Source organism: Pleurodeles waltl, chromosome 8, assembly GCF_031143425.1.
Source record: "Pleurodeles waltl isolate 20211129_DDA chromosome 8, aPleWal1.hap1.20221129, whole genome shotgun sequence".
Lineage (NCBI taxonomy): Eukaryota > Metazoa > Chordata > Amphibia > Caudata > Salamandridae > Pleurodeles > Pleurodeles waltl.
The window spans coordinates 196,609,714-196,634,374 of NC_090447.1; the positions used below are offsets into that span (position 1 = coordinate 196,609,714).

Sequence of the window (24,661 nt, forward strand, 5' to 3'; positions counted from 1 at the left end):
GGGGAACGTTGAATGGTAGGAAATTTGTACCAGTGTAGTGATCCCACACAGAATTGTGGTAAAAATGTGATTTTTTTAAGCTACATTTTAGGTTTGCTGAGGATTCTGGGTAAGAAAATACTGGGGGATCCATGCAAGTCACACCTCCCTGGACTCCCTTGGGTGTCTAGTTTTCAGAAATGTCTGGGTATGGTAGGTTTCCCTAGTTTTGGGGCATTTCCTGTTGCGGGCATTAGGCTTACCCACACAAGATAGGTACAATGTTTATCAGGAGACCAGGGGGAACGCTGGGTAAAAGGAAGTTTGTGCCTCCTCTCAGATTCCAGAACTTTCCATCACCAAAATTGGAGGAAAAGGAGTTTCCTCCCCACCCCAATTTGGAGGTTTGCAACTGATTCTGGGTAACAGAACCTCGTGAGAGGACCACAAGTTACCCCATTTTGAATTCCCCTAGGTGTCTAGTTTTTAAAAAAAGTATGGGCTTGCTAGGTTTCCCCAGGTTCCGGCTGAGCTAGAGGCCAAAATCCACAGCTAGGCACTTTGCAAAAAAACAGGTCAGTTTTCTTTGGGATAATTTGATGTGTCCACGTTGTGTTTTGTGGTATTGCCTGTCGCGGGCACTAGGTGTACGCACATGAGTGAGGTACCATTTTTTATCAGTAGACTTGGGGGAATGCTGGGTGGAAGGAAATTTGTGGCTCCTCTCAGATTCCAGAAATTTCTGTCACCGAAATATGAGGAAAAAGGGTTTTTTTGCCACCTTTTGAGGTTTGCAAAGGATTCTTGTTAACAGAACCTGGTGAGAGCCCCACAAGTAACCCCATCCTGGATTCCCCTAGACGTCTAGTTTTGACAAATGCACAGGTTTGGTAGGTTTCCTTTGGTGCCGGCTGAGCTAGAGGCCAAAGTCCACAGCTAGGCACTTTCCAAAAAACACGTCAGAGTTCAATGTAAAAATGTGATGTGTCTATGTTGCGTTTCCTGTTGCGGGCATTAGGCCTACCCACACAAATAGGGTACCATTTTTATCGGGAGACCTGGGGGAACACAGAAACGAAAACAAATGTTATTGCCCTGTGTCTTTTTCTACATTTTTTCCTTCATTTTTAATTCATATGCTAGTATGGGGACCCCAGAATTCAGAGATGTGCAAATAACCAATGCTCCTCAACACCTTATCTTGTGCCCATTTTGGAAATACAAAGGTTTCCTTGATACCTATTTTTCACTCTTTATATTTCAACAAATGAATTGCTGTATACCCGATATACAATGAAAACCCAGTGCAGCTCATTTATTGGCTTTGGGTCCCTAGGGGTCTTCATGAACCTACAAGCCCTACATATCCCCGCAACCTGAAGAGTCCAGCAGACGTAACCTTATATTGCTTTTGAAAATCTGACATCGCAGGAAAAAAAAGTAAAATATGGAGAGAAATGGCTGTTTTTTCACCTCAATTTCAATATTTTTTTATTTCAGCTGTTATTTTCTGTAGGGAAACCTTGAAGGATCTACACATATGACCCTTTGCTGAATTCAGAATTTTATCTACTTTTCTCAAATGTTTAGTTGTCCGGGATCCAGCATTGGTTTCACACCCATTTTTGGCACTCACTGGAAGGAGGCTGAAAACAGAAAATATAGTAAAAATGGGTATGTAGGGTATGTCCCAGTAAAATGCCAAAATTATGTTGAAAAATGTGGTTTTCTGATTCAAGTCTGCTTGTTCCTGAAAGCTGGTGATTTTAGCACTGCAAACCATCTGATGATGGTATTTTCGGGGAAAAACACAAGCTTTCTTCTGCAGCCTTTTTTCCCATTTAAAAAAAAAAAATCTTGGTCTCCTGCAGGGGAACCCACAAACTCTGGGTACCTCTAGAATCCCTAGGATGTTGAAAAAATAGGACGCAAATTTGTTATGAGGGCATAAGCGCGAACTGCTCCCAAATAGCCAAAAAAAAAGGCCTTGCACCTGAGGGGTAAAAGGCCTTTGCAGCGAAGGGGTTAAAATAGTGTAATATACAAGTCTTACAAGGTCAATAATATATTATAATCTATAGGGTGTCTCCATGTTGTTTCAATAACTCTTCTAAGAGAAGATTAATCCTAGAAAAGTACTCTGCCAAGCACAGGAGAAGAATAACATTTTATGTTTTGCAATGCAATTTGATTCCAGATAACACATCTGAGGCTACTGATAGTGTCATAAAGTGCTCACATTGAAGACAGAGTGGGGAAAGTAGGGGATGTATCATTAAGTAGATTAGTGCTCTGGGTCTCGGCCCAACCAGACCATCAACTGCTGTGGGTAGGTGCAGAGTAGCAGTCATTGGCAGGGGTCTATCATGCAGCTATCTGGCACTGATCGGGATATGGATTATACGAACCACAGAGCGCCTACAACACAGTACGCCATACCATGCTATTACTCTCCACAAACAATCCCAGTCAGGAAAGAGTCGCTGCTGGAGGGGAACATCCCTGCTGCCGACAAAGGCTCTGGTGAGAGTCACAATTCAACACTGCCACAGGAGGAGTAAGCTCGGGAAAACAGTGTGTTATTCAAGAAATATTTGGTAAATTCATGTGTACTGTAGCAGAACTAGGTAGAGGGTGTTTCTTGGTAGCCATCTTCGTTCCTCTTCATCACAGAGAGTCTTTAAGCTTGCTGAGAAGGAAGATCACAGGTCGAGTCAGTGCTTATATTACTACTTGGCTTTGCCGATGCCTTCTATGACCATAAAGGTTGGGTCTCAAATGAAGCTGTAGTGCCCACCTTAAATTATTATAATAATCAAACAATATTTTCATAAGTAACAAAAGATGATAATGGCTCACAGGTAAAAAGATCAGTACAACAGACAGAACTGTTTTAAAAAAATAAAGCCTCATTTTTAAATACATAGTGTTTATTGCATTGTTAAAAATCACTATATTATGAAAAATACAAAATCATGAGATTTTCTTATTTTAATAATTTACAATCTATATTCAAATTTTGTTCATGCATTTAATGTTCAACATTGACCAAAACATTCAAAAGCTCTTATAATATACCTAAAATGTTTTGTGTACCACTGCTTTTCATCAGATTTCTTTTTAAAACACGTACCTGAGTCAGAGTATAATTTTTATTTTATTTTTTGCAAAATATTTACACAGCTGGTAAAGCCCTTGTGCGTTAACTACACGTTATGTACTTAGGTATGAAAAACCAGTATGTTCGAAATCCTAACAATCTAGTTGGTAAGAAAAAATGAAAATTTGATTTTTAGAATATAATCATTTTTGTGCTTGAGATAGGTAATTGCATTCTCTTAAAATACAAATGTAACTCCATTTTGAATAAAGCAAAAATAGCACAATCACATTTTTTTTTTAAAAGTGTTTGAATAAAAATAAAAGCAATATAGGTTTAAGGAGATTATATGCAATTATATTAATAAAACTAAAATAGTTCAGCTGTGAAGCTAAAAGGGCACTGAGATGTAGTAATGTGACGCTGCTTACGAAGAACATTTACTCTGCAGGGTTGCATTATACTGAAAGCAACTGGGTTTGAGGTGATGTAGCTACTTAGACCACATGCTAGCTACTAAAATGACACCTTTCATGAATATGATGCTTTCACAAACAGCCCTGCATCGTTTGGGTTAATTAAAATTGTCGGTTAATGCTATTTGATGGGCCGCCCATTTCTGAAGACAAATACCTCCTCAAAAGGTTTTATTTGGACAAATGACAAGGCGTTCATAGAAATCTCACAATAATAAACTATACAAGTAAATACATATATTTACAGCACGAAATGAATTAAATGGCTAACCCACCATATTTACATACATTTATATTGTTGTAACAGCTGTACATACTGAGGTAGGACATATAAATCCCTGACTTATGTAAGATTTATTGTTTCTGTAACTGTACACATTTAAACAAAAACTGAACTGAAAATTCAATATTTAAAATGTAAATTCGTACATAAGCAAATCCTTGACAGTCACTATGCTTACATGCAATGTCAAACTGAATCACTGCAACCTTTAATAAACATGGAAATTCAAATACAGGGAGTGCAGAATTATTAGGCAAATGAGTATTTTGACCACATCATCCTCTTTATGCATGTTGTCTTACTCCAAGCTCTATAGGCTCGAAAGCCTACTACCAATTAAGCATATTAGGTGATGTGCATCTCTGTAATGAGAAGGGGTGTGGTCTAATGACATCAACACCCTATATCAGGTGTGCATAATTATAAGGCAACTTCCTTTCCTTTGGCAAAATGGGTCAAAAGAAGGACTTGACAGGCTCAGAAAAGTCAAAAATAGTGAGATATCTTGCAGAGGGATGCAGCACTCTTAAAATTGCAAAGCTTCTGAAGCGTGATCATCGAACAATCAAGCGTTTCATTCAAAATAGTCAACAGGGTCGCAAGAAGCGTGTGGAAAAACCAAGGCGCAAAATAACTGCCCATGAACTGAGAAAAGTCAAGCGTGCAGCTGCCACGATGCCACTTGCCACCAGTTTGGCCATATTTCAGAGCTGCAACATCACTGGAGTGCCCAAAAGCACAAGGTGTGCAATACTCAGAGACATGGCCAAGGTAAGAAAGGCTGAAAGACGACCACCACTGAACAAGACACACAAGCTGAAACGTCAAGACTGGGCCAAGAAATATCTCAAGACTGATTTTTCTAAGGTTTTATGGACTGATGAAATGAGAGTGAGTCTTGATGGGCCAGATGGATGGGCCCGTGGCTGGATTGGTAAAGGGCAGAGAGCTCCAGTCCGACTCAGATGCCAGCAAGGTGGAGGTGGAGTACTGGTTTGGGCTGGTATCATCAAAGATGAGCTTGTGGGGCCTTTTTGGGTTGAGGATGGAGTCAAGCTCAACTCCCATTCCTACTGCCAGTTCCTGGAAGACACCTTCTTCAAGCAGTGGTACAGGAAGAAGTCTGCATCCTTCAAGAAAAACATGATTTTCATGCAGGACAATGCTCCATCACACGCGTCCAAGTACTCCACAGCGTGGCTGGCAAGAAAGGGTATAAAAGAAGGAAATCTAATGACATGGCCTCCTTGTTCACTTGATCTGAACCCCATTGAGAACCTGTGGTCCATCATCAAATGTGAGATTTACAAGGAGGGAAAACAGTACACCTCTCTGAACAGTGTCTGGGAGGCTGTGGTTGCTGCTGCACGCAATGTTGATGGTGAACAGATCAAAACACTGACAGAATCCATGGATGGCAGGCTTTTGAGTGTCCTTGCAAAGATAGGTGGCTATATTGGTCACTGATTTGTTTTTGTTTTGTTTTTGAATGTCAGAAATGTATATTTGTGAATGTTGAGATGTTATATTGGTTTCACTGGTAATGATAAATAATTGAAATGGGTATATATTTTTTTTTGTTAAGTTGCCTAATAATTATGCACAGTGATAGTCACCTGCACACACAGATATCCCCCTAACATAGCTAAAACTAAAAACAAACTAAAAACTACTTCCAAAAATATTCAGTTTGATATTAATGAGTTTTTTGGGTTCATTGAGAACATGGTTGTTGTTCAATAATAAAATTAATCCTCAAAAATACAACTTGCCTAATAATTCTGCACTCCCTGTAGTAAATGACTTGTATGTCTCCAAGTAATCCTCCGGCAAAACAGTGTCTAGTAACCAAATTACTACTTAACCCAAGCATTTTGAATATATAAGATTCGAATTGTAATAATCAGCAGCGGCAAAATGCACTTAGGAGTTAACAATTAATTGTATATGATGAATGAGTAAATCGAAGAACTTCACTAGAGTCTCTTTGCATCCCCATGATGCCAACTATAATAAATGAGCATGTTGTTGCAGGCAGCAGTGTGGTGTATCTTTGAAAAATCTGTACAGGAATCAAAACGGTGTGTTAAGCCTTGATTCTGCTAGTGCATGTGAACAATCTGAGAAATCAAACGCTCCCACTAACTACAACCTAATGGGAAAAATAAACCTATGGAAGTCTTGTTCACAATCAAGACCTTGGTGAATAGAGCTTAACAGATTACTACTAAACCACGGGCTCGTAAGTCAATACTTGAGGTTTCGAAAAATACAACATATTGAAAACAACATGCTACTCTATGTCCCATATATGGCAGTTCATTGTGCTACACTTTAAAAGGCTATTGTGAGGTTTTGTGTTTAAAAATAAATAGTACTCTATAAAGCTTGTTGCTCAAAATGTAGACATCATTAAATGCTTTAGCGAACAAAATAGCTGTACCTACGTATAGTTCTTTGGAAAATTAAACTTAGCTGCAATGATAAAATAACTGGTCTGACCTGCAAAGCAAAAAGAAGGCCTAGGTAAATTGAAGGAGAATAAAGCCAGACAAAATAGTTATCAATTTGCTAACCTTATATCATGAGCATTACAACACTCAGGCTGGTCTTTGAGATCTGCAATCATACTAGGTTTCAGGACACCTACTAACTACGTAACTGATTTCCATACATACTTGTAGTATGCAAACCTACTGTAAGGATATCTAAAAAATTATGGCACAGCTCTAGTCCTAGCGGGCCAGAAGAAGTCTGTTTTAGAGACTGCATACTACTATATCTGAATTCTAATAATAATACATTTAAAAGGCCAAGCATATACCTCATGCTGAAGCAAGAAGCATTAGTGTACACAGTTACAGATTTGGCTTCCTAATGTGCAACTGTAGGCTCACTACTACTTTGGATAGCAGGCATGCAGGGTTAGCCTATATCATTCGCCTGTATGCAACAATTAAGCAGTTATGAAATAGTGACACTTCCTTTCACTTTAGCGGAAGTATACTTTAAGCCTCACATTTATTCATCCGTAGTGCATTTGTCAGTCATTTGTCGACAGAAATCGCTTATGCCGCTCTGACCAGAATGCTCAACACGTTCAGCACTTTCTGAGTTCATTCCAGAAATTGCATCAAAGTCTTGCAATTCATTGTAAGTCACGCCACCTTTTTCTCTTTCAAAAAGACTCGGGAGTTCCTCGGAGGCAGGTATCATATTAATCAACGAATCGGGAAATCCAGTGCTAGATGGACACACGTTCACACTTTCAGGAAATAGATTTTTTTCTTTCTCTGGAATCAGAAACGAAAGCGGGCATTCTGAGGCAGAGTACTTAGCAAGTATATGTATTTGCTCTTGACTTAGTGCTGCTTCTCGGCAAACTTGTTGGCAAAGTTCAGTTAGATTGTTCTTCGTATCACCCAAAGTTGACAATATATGATCCCTTTCCTTCAACAAGCTGTCCTTTTCATATTGCTGCATGAGGAAGCAAAAACATCATATAAAGAGAACTCAACATAATATTCAGAATACGGATGTTTACATTAACAAAGCAGGGCAACCACCCTTATAGGACATTCTGTTACAAAGATGTACTACTGCTGAGGAGCTGACAAAAAGATGACATCTGGGGAACAGGGGGTCATCAAAACATATAATGGAGTGTGGGGAGAAACAGAGACCTGAAATAAGGGGGTGTAATCACAAACGTGCTTTTTCATATCTAGTACTTTGTTATTTTGAAGATTTCAACAAGTTGCTTCAGGGTGGAGATACACTTGGGGAAAACGAACCAATAGCTGCACAAACCCGCACAATGTTAACATATGCACCTGCACAGCTCGCTGCACATCTTCATAGGGTTCTCAGTGTAAAAGACCACTTTCTTAATAAGTGTTGTGTCCATCATTGAGGTGGGTTCTAGGGGACCATCTAATCAGAAAGTCTGCAGGCGCTGTGGAAACATTTGTAAAGAACCCAACTTCTTAAAATAAGGTCACAAAGCACCATCTTGTTTTGGCGCCCATGAATGAGAGTAATGCATTTGTCTCAGACATATACAAATTTACCACACGCATTCTCGAGTTCAGCAGTCAATATAGTTTATCTTCAAACATATGCTGTTTTTTTCCAGGCTATACAGGTTTGTTCTCTTTGTGCATACTGTCTTTATCACTATTTCTTGGAGAATTACATCAGGAAAAGAAAAAATAAATTTTAACAGAAATCTCTTATAATGCCGACATGGAAGAAATCTTTGAATGAAAGAACTGGGTTTTCACATTTCTCTTATGTCTATACTTCGTATAGCTTTCATCCAAGAGAGAGACTTCATAACTGCTATTCAAGCACTTATGCTCTTGCATTTGGACGGTGTTAAAAAACTGCTCTATGGCCTCCCAGGCTCCACACTGGCCCCTTTTCAACAAGCATTTTACACCCCACAGCAAGTCTCATCCAGGGATTGAGGTAATTGAAACGCATCACTCTACCCTGATGGAACTCCACTGCCCCCCCCGCCAGCCCACACCATCTTCATAAACATGTGCATCATATGCAAAGCTATCACGGCCAGCACCCCTGTCTATTTGCTGACAAGCTCCCCATCTCCGATTGCTCCCAGCACACCTGCATCCAGGGCACAATCACAGCAGAGACAAAGTAGTGTGAAAAAAAAAGGCAAGGCAACAGACCTTTTCAATCCCCACATCCATCAGGACTGCCAGGAGGCCGTCGGCAGAGTGAAAAAGGTATAAGGGATGTCAAACATGGGGGTTCCTCTTCCTTCACCTACCATTTTGATGAAATGCCACTCACATGGCAGAGTTGGTGTGACTAGTATTATATCCAGTGCTCTACACACTGATGACAGCACCAAGATTCACCAATTTGCAGATGATTCACAACTCTATTTAGAATTCTCCTCGGCTTTAGACATCCAGTGCTTCAAACACTGCTTTCACATCATCCAAATCTGGAGGTCCAGCACCTACCTGTGAAGCTCAATCTAGCAAAAACAGAATTTCTATTAATTGTAAAGAACAACAATCAAGATACTGTGCAAACCTGGCTCAATGACAAGTCCCTTGACAGCTTCAAACCCCAACTCTCACTGAGTGCCAAATCACTGGCATTCAGCCTACACACCAATGTCCCCCTCAAGCAATACGTTAGAAAAAAACAAAGATGCCTGGGTCTAGCTCTCTCTTTTAAAGAAAGTCTGACCATTTCTTATGGAAAGTGACTTCAAAACTACTGTTCAAAAGTTTGTACTTTTGCATCTGAATGGTGTTAACGTCCTAGCTCATGGCCTCACAGACTCCAGACAGGCACCCTTTAAGAGCATCTTACACGCCGCAGCATGTCTAATCCAGGGCCTGAAGAAATATCATCACATCATCCCCATCCTGATGAAGCTCTATTGGCTCCCCTTATTAAACAGCACCTTCTTCAAACCCAGCTGCATCATTTACAGAGCCATCAGAACTAGTACCTCGCTCATCTTGCAAACAACCTGACCATCTCGCTAATAAGTGGAAAAAAAAAGAAACAAGACAACAGGATTTTTTCAATCTATGCACACAAGATCTGGAACATCCCAGTATCCACCAGGACCGCTCCAACGCTGCTCCAATTTATGAAAGAGTTGAAAATCTATCTCCCTATAGAACACAATATCATACTCGAGTGACAATCTATTTCTGCAATAAACCATCTACCTCTCCAATTACTTGTTATCCTTGCCTTTGACCCTTTACAGTGCTTTGCTGCCTTCTGGTTAGGCTCACAGTATACAAGTAGCACATACAAACATAGATGCATGCACACACATATGGAACCTTTCTACGATTGAATGAAACAATCCCACTTTAGGGTTGTGGGTGCCTTTTACCTGTGTTCCTTGCGTTTTCATAGGCCACAGTCAAAGCTTAGTACTACTCTGTCTGGTTTACTAAGGTTGAATAATTCCAATGTAATCTTTCATGCTGGTTAATGTGAAAAATGCTGTGTGTCCAATCCTGTATCACTGCTGTGTAGTATGAGTATGAAAGGAAGACTGGACCCTCCTGCTTCGCTGAAGGCCCTCTCAATCCAACTCGGCTAATAACTATCTGGGACGGCCCTTGCTGTTGGATAATACTGTTTAATTGTAACACTACACTACCGAAATGCTGCATTGTGATTGGATCCTAGATAGTCAATATCCACACAAGAGATTCATAGTCAGTTCCAGAGATAAGCCTCTTTACAGTATCAACCCACATGTCCAACCAACAACTCATTCAGAGGGTCCGACTACCAACAGGAGCACGCTTTATTCATTTCAAACATAAGATCCACTGTGAATAGCTTCCTGTACCTGTAAAAATCGACTACTATGCATTTTAATGAACATTTAAAAAAACCTTATTAGTCCACCAAAATGTTAATATTTGGAAAACAATGAGTTATTGAGCAACAGAGTGGATGGATAGTGTGAGAAAACAGATGTGGAAAGGGGGTTATAGACATATGGTGGATCAGTCTCATCACATTTGCGCTTTAAAAATATATTATACCATAAATGAGAAAACCCCTTCATTTTTCTCATATTCGTTTTGAAACAGTTCATTTCATATTTCCTTTATGCCCCATTTACTTCAGTCTGCTAAATAGGAAAGTATTTATTTCAAGAGCTACTATCCCAGCAACATGACATGCTATTAAGGGGCGTCTCACATTTGTCATGAATATAACGCTGTATTACGTTCATTATAACTGTGGTAAAGCCACAGCATCACTGTGGGGAACCACCTTACAGACTGATGCATGACAGGCTTTTTCATACATGGATGTGGTTGATATTTGTGTAGGTATAGTAATGTGCCCTCAATTTACCTTCCTGAAAGCTTAACTATAATTCCTACTAGAAAACTCATAAAAGAAAATGTTTTCCTTCAAAGATAGTTCTTTAAATCCCAGCAGAGAATCAGCATTCTTCACGAGGTAAAATTACATCAGAGTAGAATTTGCCACAACTCCTAAAATCAGGATGACACCATCAATAAATAATTTATATTGCAACTATAATATGTTATCACCATTTCGGAATACTTCCTTCTTTGAACATTTAAACCAGGCATTCACTACAAAGCATTGTAATGGGACAAAAATGGAACAGGTATGCTTGTTGTAACATTCAACCTAAGTAGTGTGGGTTTGTTTTAAGCTTATATTTTTGTGTCCTGACAATACTGTGTCATATGTAATTTTATACATGATCCTGCACAGAATGAATTAATATAGTTGCAATTGAAACAAATTTCATATGTTATGTACCGATGTGAAGTTATTAAGGTGTTTTAGTTAGGCTACATGTCTGTATAAATCTCCATTTTAAACAAGATGGATGCCCATCCTGCCTCCTCTCCGCATACATCCTCTCCCCACAGGCTTCGCAGAACACAGAAAGCTGATAACATTATGGTTTATGTCCACTACAGTAGTTGCCTTGCTAGTGTTGAACATGCCATGGTGTGGATGTAAGACTGCAACAAGTATTTGTCTCAGTTTCTTCCCTGGGTTCATTCATTGGGAGAAAGTCCTATTGTCTAAATATTTCACGTTTGAACATCTCTGTATAACATTAGCATAGAGGGTGCTGAATAGATTTTATTAAATGGGATGATGCCTACGTGTTAAGATAATGATGTGTATTATTCTTGTGTTCGGATTTGCTAAAGAAATTATACTTTTGCTCACACCATTATAATCCTGCAGCTTTCTAAATTTATTATGCAAGAAATGTATATAAGAACCCCTTGATTTTGGGGGTGAGCCAGAAGACGTTCTTGCTGCCTGATTTCCTACGAGTTTGCTGCCCACTGAGACTAAAAATATTTTTCAGATTTTGACATGCTCTGCATAACTTTTAATCTGAGAGCCGTCATGGAACTAATTCTGTACAATTGCTTTTGAATTCTTTGTAATAAAACCCTTTTACTTTTCATTGATCTAGAACTCAATTAAGTGGATATCATTATTTAACAACCTGTTTTTACTCTACTAATTGATGTTTGGGGAGGAGTCTTAATGCAGGGACATACTGTCTCTCCTCATGAAATTGAGGTTTAACACAGTCTCTGTTCCAGTAAATTTTGGAAGAACTCAATGAGGTACATTTTGAGGTGTTTACACTTTGGAGTATGGTTTGTCTGCTACAATAGTCACATGAAAAACACACCATGTAGCAAAATAATATGACGTATTTTCCCCAAATTTTAAGAGTTTGGTTTACAATAGCAATAATATCCAGGGGGGTGGGTACGTTCAGCTAGTTACTGATTGGGCAGGAATAGAAACATTGTTTTTTCTTAGAGGCTCTTTATTTCCGCTATGAGCAATTACTGCTGGGACAACCCCAAGGAAAATTTACATAAGCTGCCTTTTTTTCCACTGTTGAAACACAGGTTTCTAAGATAATATCTATGCCCAAACCATATTTAACAAGTAGAAGCAAGGAACCTACAACTGTGGCGTTTCAGATGCCCTTAAAGCAAGGCGAACTACTGTTTGTAAAGTGAAAATAAGAACTTCACTGAATTGCAGTTCATATTTATGAACATGCACAGTAGCATGACCCAATGAGACATATGCAGTGTATAGTTATGGACAAAGAAATTATATTGTCCGATGGGTGGCAAGCTTAAAAGAGTCGACTGAAAGGTTGTTAATTTAATAGCACTGGCTAACTCTTCCTAATGTAGGTAAGTGATGCTCATAGATAATTAAATCTTGGAGCTTATCAATCAGAACGGGGCTCTAAAGTCCACTTTCAGGACATAACAGGTATATTTCCTCATTCTCCATCCTAGGTTCAGATGTTACATACATTATTGGGAAAGGAATCATTCACAGAAATTTGGTATATGCAATTCAGATGTGTACATTTGATCAACCTTTGAATGATGAAAGGATAAACAGACCCATCCGAATTTAAGCCTTAATAAATATTAGTCACCTTCAGTGGATGAACTAGTCTACTGAGTCTCCGTCTGGGTTGCCGATTTGGATTCTTGACTACACCCACCTAGACCTGTAATGTACACTTACTTAATATTGAGGAAAATGAGGATTTTCAATGTGTTATGAATTTTCATGAGGCACGAGCTACTCTGATCCATCAGGCATTACACATTTTGGAAGACCTTGAGTTTGTACACTGTAATATGTTTTTCCATCCATCTTTCAGATCCAAAGATAATGATTCAAAACCAGATTGGTTACATTAATGAAGTACGATTGTATTAATTTAATACAGCCAGTAGTGGACTATACCGGCCATTAAAGTCCCACTCTAGCGTTAAAGGTCCGAGCCGAAGGTGACGGCCTCTAACCAGGGAACGGGACTTTAATGCCGTTATAGCCCAGCTACGGAGGGCTATAAGGCTATTAGAACATTCTGGCAAATGAGGCCACAATGTTCTAATAAATGAAACAAAGGCCTCACAAATCCCGAAGGGATTGAAATTCCCTCAGGCTCCGTGAGGCCTTTGTCCACAGCAACAGCTGTGAACAAAAACATTGGAATGTTGGTGCTCTGGGCTTCTACCGGCCATTAGAAGCCCAGAGCATTCCATTGTTTTAAATGGAGTTCCCAACACTCCAATGTTCTAATAAGTTATAGAGACTTTCACCTCTCCATAGATAGAAGATCAGGCCTATTCCAGGCTGTCCTGGGGCAATCTCTGCTTTCTGGTTATTATCCTGCTTGCTTACCGTTGCCTATCTCTCGTGTTCCAGAACCACAATACAGCTTTGCTACAACAGAATTACCAGGTCATTCCAGTTGGTCATTGACACATTCTAGGTAAAAAAAGAAGGCGGCACATTAGGAGGTGACAAATCAGGAGACTCCCATTGCTCGATCAATACCTACCAGTAGCTCATAACCTGGCCTGGACTAGCTCACTGCCTAGCAGTCGAGGGCGGGAGCATGCAACTGCCTGTCTGCTATTGTTGTATTTTAAAACTGTGTGCGCTGCTCCTGTGAGACTGGAAAAAGTCATACTGCAGAGGAAACTAACAGCCGAGCCTATTCTTAAATAAACAATGCCATACTGCTGCAAGGTAAGAAGCTTAACTTTACAAATGTCTGGCATCAGGGCACACTAATTGAAACCCTTCCCTTCGCCCTTTTCTTCTTCCCTTCTTTCTCTCTGCACCTTCTTTCTTTCCTCCTCCCTTCTGTCTTTTTCTCTCTTATTCCATTTTTTCTTTCCATTCTTTCTCATTCCTTCCTTTCTCTGTCCCTTGCTCTCCTACCTTCCTCTTTTATTCCTAGTCGCCATTATTACATTCCCTCTTTCTATCCTTTGCTCCTCTTTCTTTTTCTCTTTCTTCCCCTCCTTTCTTTGTTTTCTTAAGAGTGCTTAAAACTTTCCTCATTAATTTATGTTTCCTCTTCCATTGTTATACACAAAGGCATGGCTCCAGAGATATATTTCCTAGGAGAGGGCTGCCAGTGCAGTGCAGGCTGGGGAGGACCTGGGCATTTTCTCAGAGGGAAGCGAAATTTTAGGGTCAGCCTTGCCAATAACCCTTGTTTCAATTCGGCAACCATTAAACGTTATTCTGGATCTTGAATCAGTAAAGGAGGTACAGTTTAGTGACATCAACTAACGGACTTTAGAGCAAGTAGCAAACATAATGGACGCCTTTTGTGTTCTCTGATAATGAGAGCACCGTCATCCCATGTGTTTTATGAGAAACCACAAACCGTCCTCAGTAAAACACCTTTAACAAGTCATCCATAAACAAGAGTAAAGGAATAAAAGAGCTTCTGGAGGACCTCTCAGAATACAGCTCTTATGCCATTAATAATGACATTAATAATGACATAAAAGTGGGGGGCAGCATTCAAGTTATGCATCATTATCTAATCCTTATATTAGACAGTCGCTCCGGATGTTTTTCACTGATCAAAAGTAGCTCTCACTAATGTAAAGAATGGAAAAAGCTGTGAAGGGTGATAGAAGGAAAACTCAACAGTAGTATCATTTATCCACTATAGAAAACGTCAATAAAATGAATAAATAGGAGATCTGTAGATGTACAGGGTACCGGAGCATTTCTTATAGCTAGAGAAAAATGTACTCCAACCATAAACAAACAAATTTCAACGCAGATGCGTACATTCTTTTCTGATTTTCTTTTAACAACATAAACACGAATTAAAACCTATAGAAAATTAAAGAGGGACATAAAACATTGACAAAGTAGTATTTAGGCTCTGGCTGATTCCATCTTCCTCGTCATTAATTATTTTTGTTTTTTATAGCAATCCATGACCATTGACGTATGTGCTGCCAGTTGAAAACTGTCAATAGCCACATCAATCTCAGCATGCAATTGCAATAGTGGCAATTGATTTTGAGAGTGCGTTATTTTTAGATTTATTAATTAACCATGATGGAGAGCAGTTAGTTAACTTTTTCCTCTCAATCATGGGGTCTTCTTTAATTTTCATAAATGTCATAAGGAATAGCAATCTCATTCTTTTTCATGAAGGCCGAAGTGGTATGAGCAATGGCAAGTTAAACAAGCATTTGCAATCCAATAGGTCTCGCATTTGTTAGAGTTGGAGCTATTGGCATTGTAAATGATAATGTTTTTTAGTTATGTGTTTTGTTGTGTATTTTATATATATGGTGTGTAAATATAGTTATGTGTGTACTATTGTAATAGTTGTTCATTTGTGTTTTGTAGAATTGTGTGTTGTTTAGTACATTTGTGTAATAGAATTATGTGTTTTGGTGAATAGATAGTGGTGATAGTAGAGAATAGATTGAAAGGACGTATGAAAAGGATGGGTAGCTTTAAGATATAGTTGTTATTTATATTGAGAAAGATGAGCAGTAATAGTGTGACAGCAAGAGAGAAAGAATGTGTGAGAATGTTATAGATGTTAAAAGAAGGACTTTTTTGTATGTTGAAGAAATTCTATACATGAACGCAACTCCCCCCACCAAAAAGAAAGCAATGCCAGAAGCGCTTAATGACAAAAAATATATAATGTGTCCTTTAGGCTACTTTTACAATATAAACTACTTGGTAAGGGATTCACACTAGGTGAAGAAAAAAAAGAGGGAAGAGTGCTCCGTAAAGTCTGGAGTAGTGTGAAACATTCGATTTTTTTCAAGAGATGTTATGAAAGGAAACAGGGATGGGATATTTAAGGGTATATGATGCTTGTTGTAAAGATCGGTATCTTTGTGTCTGCGGCATATGTAACAGCAGGATGTCAAACTTCACACGCCACACACACACTGCAAGTCCCCGCTGAAGCCAACCATGCAGAGAGAAGAGCACATTTAATATAGTGAAGTAAGAAATAATAAGGGAATCTAAACGCAAGGATTTTCAAAAGTACAACTTGTTGGAAATTGCACAGAAGTGGGTTAAATGGCTATTACTGTATTTTCTGCATTAGTGGCATTGATGATTAAGATGGGAGAGCGTTTGAAATGAACAGTGCAGGTAATTAAGTGAAAAATAGTAATATAGCTAAAATGAAAACAATTACAAAAATCCAAAACCTAAAGAAAATAACACAAAAGTAGTGAAAAGCGTTTTTATGTTAGTATTTCCAATATGTACACGTTCATTTTAACTAGCTTGCGATCAGAAACGTTAGTGGCGATCAGTTGCAGAAACAAACACTGTACCCTCTAAACGCAGTTGTTGGGAGCGGATTAAATGTATGCCACTGACATACTGTCCCATATGTGATCGATGTTTTGTTAACAGCTCCTTCATTTGCTCGTATTATGTGAATCTTTCAGCAAGTACTACTTTAAAGCATTAGATCTTCCGTGTTTATCGAAAAAAATAAATCCAGTTGAACCACATGAAACAGACCTATTGTAATCTCGGTCCTTAATAGGATCAAAGAGAAAGAGGGGCGTACACCAACTCTTTGAGAGGGAGCCAGCGTGTATTCTAAACTCATTCCTGCACTACATGAACTAATGCCCAATTACATAACCGCGAAACAAACTCCAGTAAGGACTTGTGTGTTTTTGCAAGCTGCTAGGTTATTTCTGTTGTTGTACAACCTGCAGATCACAACAGACCAGCAAGATAACTCACGGGGGTAAAGTGCCTGCTGCACAGTATGTGAGTAAGAGAGAGGGGGGTGATCTACCGACCGCAAGTCACAGTTGAAGATACCAGTAATGTGAGGGTCAGGTGCCTCTAGTGCTTGGGAGTGGGGGGTGGCTGTGCGCGTGAAAGCGTGGTGATATATATATAGATATCGGGAGCAGGTCACCTTTATGAAACTTAGTAATGTACGTCATACTGGCATTATGAAGCCACTGTTAGAAGATAAACTGCAAAGGCCAGAGTGGAACTAGATAGTAACTTTAACGAGAAGTTTGCAAAAAGTGCCCAACAGCGGCAAATTACAAAGATGAGTGTGCAGCATACCTGCCATGCTGTTTGTTATTTCCTTGAAGGCGTCTTCAAACTAGTTTGCTCCAGAATTTCTACCGACATGAACGCTTTTGGTGCATTAGGATAAAGAAAGACGGAGTAAAAATCTTACTGCTCATATGACAGCTCCTTAAGAACAAAAAAGCCCTCTGATATATATTAAGATTTAAACGTATAAACTGCAAATAAAATACATACACAATTTTTTTTTAAAAAATACGCTACAATATAAGAGCACTTTCTTTTAAAGTTCCCTTTAATGTACTACTTTCCCACCACACTCCGTAGTATTTACAAAAAAAATGCCATTCATTAAGCACCAGTGCAACAAAATATAAACATGTTGCCTCCAACCAAAAAAAAATTGGAAACTCACTAACACATTTTCAATTACAAACCCAACCAAAACAAAAGCTGCATGCACGTTCAACAAAGGCAAAGAAAAAGAAAATATAGTTCCAAACCAAATACTTCAACACATTGGGGGAAAGTTCACAGTAGTTAGGCAGTGCTGTGTAGGTGTTACCAAACAACTATAAAAGGAGGAACTAAAGCCAAATTAACCACTAGGAAGGAAGAATTTTTACAACACAGTCAAATAAACCAATGAAAAGCCGATGGGCGGACTGTCGACTCACATACCAATTACTAAATGTTTCGGAGAGACAGCGCATGCGCTGTCTAGGCTCGACCTAAAAATACTATCACAACTGTATGCACGCCTATCTGCAGAGGGAACTACTGATTGTGAGCCAGCTTTGGACATAAGATTTAAGAAAAAGAAATGCTGTTCTCTTGCCCATCTATCTACCACTGATATGCTCAGGAATGCTCAAACAGTATGGGACTGTACCGCACATGACAATTCAAGGTTTTAAAATCCATCCATAGGCATTCATAACTCCCATTAAAGTAAAAGAGGTAATCTCACAAATAACTATCTTTTCAGGGATCAGGAGGACCAACTTGTCTGTAGGCAACATAACCAATAAAAATTACCCTGGATGCATATCAGCAATACAGGGAGTGCAGAATTATTAGGCAAATGAGTATTTTGACCACATCATCCTCTTTATGCATGTTGTCTTACTCCAAGCTGTATAGGCTCGAAAGCCTACTACCAATTAAGCATATTAGGTGATGTGCATCTCTGTAATGAGAAGGGGTGTGGTCTAATGACATCAACACCCTATATCAGGTGTGCATAATTATTAGGCAACTTCCTTTCCTTTGGCAAAATGGGTCAAAAGAAGGACTTGACAGGCTCAGAAAAGTCAAAAATAGTGAGATATCTTGCAGAGGGATGCAGCACTCTTAAAATTGCAAAGCTTCTGAAGCGTGATCATCGAACAATCAAGCGTTTCATTCAAAATAGTCAACAGGGTCGCAAGAAGCGTGTGGAAAAACCAAGGCGCAAAATAACTGCCCATGAACTGAGAAAAGTCAAGCGTGCAGCTGCCACGATGCCACTTGCCACCAGTTTGGCCATATTTCAGAGCTGCAACATCACTGGAGTGCCCAAAAGCACAAGGTGTGCAATACTCAGAGACATGGCCAAGGTAAGAAAGGCTGAAAGACGACCACCACTGAACAAGACACACAAGCTGAAACGTCAAGACTGGGCCAAGAAATATCTCAAGACTGATTTTTCTAAGGTTTTATGGACTGATGAAATGAGAGTGAGTCTTGATGGGCCAGATGGATGGGCCCGTGGCTGGATTGGTAAAGGGCAGAGAGCTCCAGTCCAACTCAGACGCCAGCAAGGTGGAGGTGGAGTACTGGTTTGGGCTGGTATCATCAAAGATGAGCTTGTGGGGCCTTTTCGGGTTGAGGATGGAGTCAAGCTCAACTCCCAGTCCTACTGCCAGTTCCTGGAAGACACCTTCTTCAAGCAGTGGTACAGGAAGAAGTCTGCATCCTTCAAGAAAAACATGATTTTCATGCAGGACAATGCTCCATCACACGCGTCCAAGTACTCCACAGCGTGGCTGGCAAGAAAGGGTATAAAAGAAGGAAATCTAATGACATGGCCTCCTTGTTCACCTGATCTGAACCCCATTGAGAACCTGTGGTCCATCATAAAATGTGAGATTTACAAGGAGGGAAAACAGTACACCTCTCTGAACAGTGTCTGGGAGGCTGTGGTTGCTGCTGCACGCAATGTTGATGGTGAACAGATCAAAACACTGACAGAATCCATGGACGGCAGGCTTTTGAGTGTCCTTGCAAAGAAAGGTGGCTATATTGGTCACTGATTTGTTTTTGTTTTGTTTTTGAATGTCAGAAATGTATATTTGTGAATGTTGAGATGTTATATTGGTTTCACTGGTAATAATAAATAATTGAAATGGGTATATATTTTTTTTTGTTAAGTTGCCTAATAATTATGCACAGTAATAGTCACCTGCACACACAGATATCCCCCTAACATAGCTAAAACTAAAAACAAACTACAAACTACTTCCAAAAATATTCAGCTTTGATATTAATGAGTTTTTTGGGTTCATTGAGAACATGGTTGTTGTTCAATAATAAAATTAATCCTCAAAAATACTACTTGCCTAATAATTCTGCACTCCCTGTATATGGTGATACTTTTATAGAGGTAATAAAATATTTGAATTGCTGGTATTGAGAACCACAGAGGTCAACAGTATATCTTTCTACCCTGTACAAAGGTTTTAGAAAAGAGGCAAATGAAAATAGGGTGGTCTAGACCCCTAGTAAAAATCGGTGTGTGTAATTTTATAAACTATCTACTCATGGAAATGGACAAAATTCTTCTGAAATCTATTTCTCATGTAAACAAAAACCCTAATTATCCCTCTGGCGCAGTGAGGTAACAAATTATGGCAGCTTTCTAATCAAATCGGAGCTCTGATAACAGACTCTATGATTATGTTAGGTCTTAAATTGAGTTTGGATTCAAGCAAAATTCTGGTTTTGCCAACTTTATGCAGATCGACATACAGAGACTAAGGGTATAAGTGTGGTGCTATAGTTCCAGGGATGGAATGCCCAATAAGACTGGGGTCTGTGCATGCCCACAAACTAACATCTTAAAGGATAGTAACAAACTAATCTCCATTCCCCATGCTGGAGAAGGATGGACATTTTCTCCCAAAAAAGCCAGGAGTAAAACATTTTTCCAGGGTTGGAAGAAAGGGTATAGCAAAAGTGAGAGTGTGTGTTTAGATTCACACAAGTTTATGAGGCGCACACTTTCCAGGTCTGGCAGGAAGAGCCTGCATCTCGCGCATACGTCTAACAATGTTATGGTAGTGAGAAAGACTGTCTTCAACATCAGAAGTCTCAAAGGACAACTGTGCAGAGGCTCAAAAGCAGTGCGCATAAAAAAACAAGCATTGCAATGCAAATGTCTCGCCTTTGCCAGAGTTAGAGCTATTCATATTTTAAACACAGTTTCACATAAGCGAGCCGATGGCCACCATGAAGAGTGAAGGAGACACAAAACGAAACAGAAGTTCACTCGCAGTGAAACGTATCGGCAAAAGTGCAATTATTCATGTAACAGGCAAAAGTGCAATTAGCCATGTAACCGGCAAAAGTGCAATTAGCCATGTAACAGGATCGATGTCATGCAAAGCGCTCGACTACTGCCCAGCGAGCTTGCGCTGCCTGCAAAATAAAGAGAAAAAGTAGTCTAGAAACCATACGGAAAACATGGAGCCTCATGTGTTTTCAATATTTGGCCAGTGCTCTCGAGGAGGGCTAAACACCGGAAAACACATGGCGTATTCATGTCTTTCACTAATGAAATGAAGCGAATTTTTAAAGGCAAGCTCACAAACCAACCAAACTGATGTGCGTGGTTAAAAGCCCAATGAGAGATCAGATCAGGAATAGAGCGCTTTGCGCTCGACCCTAAAAAAAGGACAAAGAGGTCTCATTATGGCATCAGAAAGAGTTTTGGAGGAAATAAATGTTGCAAACCTTTTAAAAATCTCATCAAAACAGATGATTTAAACAAAAAAGGCTGATCCAGCAACCGCAGAATGGTCAAAAGAGCCTATAAGTAGCACTTAAAAGTGGCTGATGCAAGTCCTTGTTGGGCAAAGGGCAAAACAAACTACAAAACTTCAAACAACTTTGCTTGTAATGGGTTAATTTGACGGGTGCTGCATCAATCCACAATTTTGTCCCGATGACTGGCGTACAGTGATTTCGTGGATGAATTGCTGCCAAGAATGCATTAACAACGTCAATGGGGAAAGTCAAAGCAGATCAACTGCCACAAATCAATCTCCAAGAAGATTGTTCAGGCCGGGTGCAGTACCCTTCCCTGCTCCTGCAACAGAAGATCCTCCTGAGGCTTGATCAGTGGACAGATGCCCATGTCTGGAAGTTCGGGATGCCATACTATCCTGCTTAGTTTGCTGCCACTAGGATGACTTGGGCTAGGCTGTACCTGATCTCCTTCAGAAATGACTGTATGATGCAACCACGCATGCAAAAACAAGGCATGTCTCAATAAAGCGGTCAGAACCACAACCCTGTCGTTACCACGCATGGCTTTACCATGCATGCCTTTACAACAAATTTTATTGTGAAAGCATATGTGGTAAAGTAATATGCGTGGTAAATTCTGCCCCTTAACTAACCCCTGTACTTAAAACTATCCTGCCCCCCTCGCCCTGAGCCCTAAATGTAAAAAAACAACCCAGATCCCCCCGCGACCTACCCTGCTCTTAAAACTACCCCAAGGCCTAAATCCACAAAATCCCCATCCTTAAATCTAACCCACCCCTCCACACCCTGAGCCCTAAAACACACCAACCATCCACCCCACTCCTGCCTGTGAAAACTAACCCGCCCCCCTGCCCTGAGGCCCAAATCCATAAAACTACTCCTACCCCCACCCCCAAATCTACCCAGACACCAATCAATCAATCAAAAAAATTTGTAGAGCGCGCTACTCACCCGTGAGGGTCTCAAGGCTCTGGGGGGAGGGGATATCGGGGGGGGGCAGGGAGGGTCACTGATCGAACAACCATGTCTTGAGGTTCTTTCTGAAGACCAGGAGGTCTTTGGTTTTGCGAAGGTCAGTGGGGAGGGAGTTCCAGGTTTTGGGGGTGAGGTAGGAGAAAGACCTGCCTCCTGTGGTGGTGCGTTGGATGCGGGGGACTGTGGCTAGGGCGAGGTCGGCTGATCGGAGGTTGCGTGTGGAAGTTAACTCTGTCGTTGAGGTAGGTTGGGCCGGTGTTGTGGAGGGATTTGTGTGCGTGGATGAGGATCTTGAATGTGATTCTCTTGTCTATGGGGAGCCAGTGAAGGGATTTGAGGTGTGGTGAGATTTGTTCGTGGCGGGGGAGGCCAAGGACGAGGCGTGCGGCTGTGTTCTGGATTCTCTGGACTTTGCGTTTGAGTTTGAGTGTGGTGCCGGCGTAGAGGGCGTTGCCGTAGTCCAGTCTGCTGCTGATGAGTGCGTGGGTGACTGTCTTTCTGGTTTCTGGGGGGATCCATTTGAAGGATTTTTTTTTAGAGTGCGGAGTTTGTGGAAGCAGGAGGAGGTTAGAGCATTGATTTGCTGTGTCATGGAGAGGGAGGGGTCAAGGATGATGCTGAGGTTGCGTGCGTGGTTTGCGGTGGTGGGTGTGGGGCCCAGGGCGGTTGGCCACTAGGAGTCGTCCTATGTGGTTTTGTTGGGGCCGAAGATGATGATCTCGGTTTTGTTTGAGTTGAGCTTGAGGTGGTTAGTGGTCATCCAGTTGGCAGTGTCGAGGAGAGCGGCGTGTAGGTTGGTTTTGGCGGTGGAGGGGTTGCGGGTGAGGGATAGGATGAGTTGGGTGTCATCTGCATAGGAGAGGATAGGGATTCCGTGTGCTCGGAGGATGTTGGCTAGGGACGTCATGTAGATGTTGAAGAGTGTTGGGCTGAGGGAGGACCGTTGGGGGACTCCGCAGGTGATCTTGGTGGTGTTGGAGTGGAAGGGCGGAAGGCGGACTCTCTGGGTCCGGTCGGTGAGGAAGGAGGTGAGCCAGTCTACGGCTTTGTGGCAAATTCCTATGTTGTGGAGGCGTGTGCGGAGTGTGTGGTGGCAGACGGTGTCAAAGGCTGCAGAGAGGTCTAGGAGGATGAGTGCGACGGTCTCGCCTTTGTCGACTTTGGTCCTGATGTCGTCAGTGCATGCGATGAGGGCGGTTTCCGTGCAGTGGTTTTTGCGGAACCCGGATTGTGAGGGGTCAAGAGTGTTGTTTGCTTCGAGGAAGTGCGATAGGCGGGTGTTGACTAATTTCTCTGCAACCTTGGCGGGGAAAGGGAGGAGGGAGATGGGGCGGTAGTTGGAGAGGATCTCCGGGTCGCCTTTTTTTTTTTTTAATTCTTTTTTTTTTTTTTTAGGAGAGCAGTGATTTCCGCGTGCTTCCAGGGGTCTGGGTAGGTGGCGGAGTCGAAAGAGGAGTCGATTATGTTGTAGAGTATGGGGGCGATGGTTGGGCTAGCTTTGTTGTAGATGCGGTGTGGGCAGGGGTTGGAGGGGGAACCGGAGTGGATGGAGTTCATGTTTTTTTCGGTTTCTTCATGTGTGGTGGGGGTCCAGGTGGAGAGTGTGGTGGGGGGGGTCATGAGTGGGGGTTTGGTTGGGTGAGTGAGGGGTGTGTGTGTGTGGTGTGAAGCTGTTGTGGTTGTCCAGGATTTTGTGGAGGAAGTGGTTGGAAATGGCGTCACATAGGGGCTGTGTGTGTGTGGGGTCTATGTTGCTGGCTTTGGGTTTGGCAAGTTCATTGATGATGGTGAAGAGTTCTTTGCTGTTTCGAGAGTTGTCAAGGCGTGTCTTGTAGTGATCTCTTTTGGCGGTGCGTATGAGTTGGTGATGGGTGCGAATGGTGGTTTTGAGGGTGGAGAAGTTGGTTGTGGAAGGTTCTAGTCGCCATATTTTCTCAGCTTGGTGGCATTTGCGCTTGGAGTTCAGAGGTGAACCATGGGGCGTTCTTGATGTTGCGGGTGGCGATGTGTTTTCTGAGGGGGGCTAGTGTGTCTGCGCAGGTAGTGATCCATTTGGAGAGGTTGTGTGCTCCTGTGTTGGGGTCGATGGCGTGGGGGGGGTTTGGGCCAGTTGGGAGTTTAGTTGTTCTGTGGGGATCTTGTCCCACATTCAGTAGGGTGTGGTGTGTTGATGGTAGTGTGTGGGGGGTTTGGTGAAGGAGAAGTGGACGCAGTGGTGGTCAGTCCAGAGGAGTTCGGTGGTGTGGGTTTAGGCTATGTGTTGGCTTGCGGTGAAAATTGCGTTGAGCGTGTGTCCTGTGCTGAGTGGGTGGGTGCGGTGACCAGTTGTTTGAGTCCGAGGTTGGTGAGGTTGTCTATGAGCGAGGTAGTGTTGTGGTCTTG

The 24,661-nt window shown here is 41.2% G+C and overlaps 1 protein-coding gene across 5 annotated transcripts in view; it reads right to left on the minus strand.

Moving 5' to 3' along the window:
* The window catches only part of BACH1 (BTB domain and CNC homolog 1), a 265,729-nt gene that overhangs the window by 11,901 nt on the left and 229,167 nt on the right, over window positions 1-24,661 (minus strand). For 2 of the 5 annotated variants that reach the window (XM_069204059.1, XM_069204060.1), the window contains exon 5: window positions 4,642-7,315. The exons of 2 other annotated variants lie outside the window; for them this stretch is intronic. In XM_069204059.1, the coding sequence (XP_069060160.1) occupies window positions 6,860-7,315 (456 nt within the window). In that variant the 3' untranslated portion in view covers window positions 4,642-6,859. Of the gene's footprint in view, window positions 1-2,896; window positions 7,316-24,661 lie in introns of those variants that run through there. One more of the 5 variants, XM_069204058.1, reaches the window with a different exon arrangement.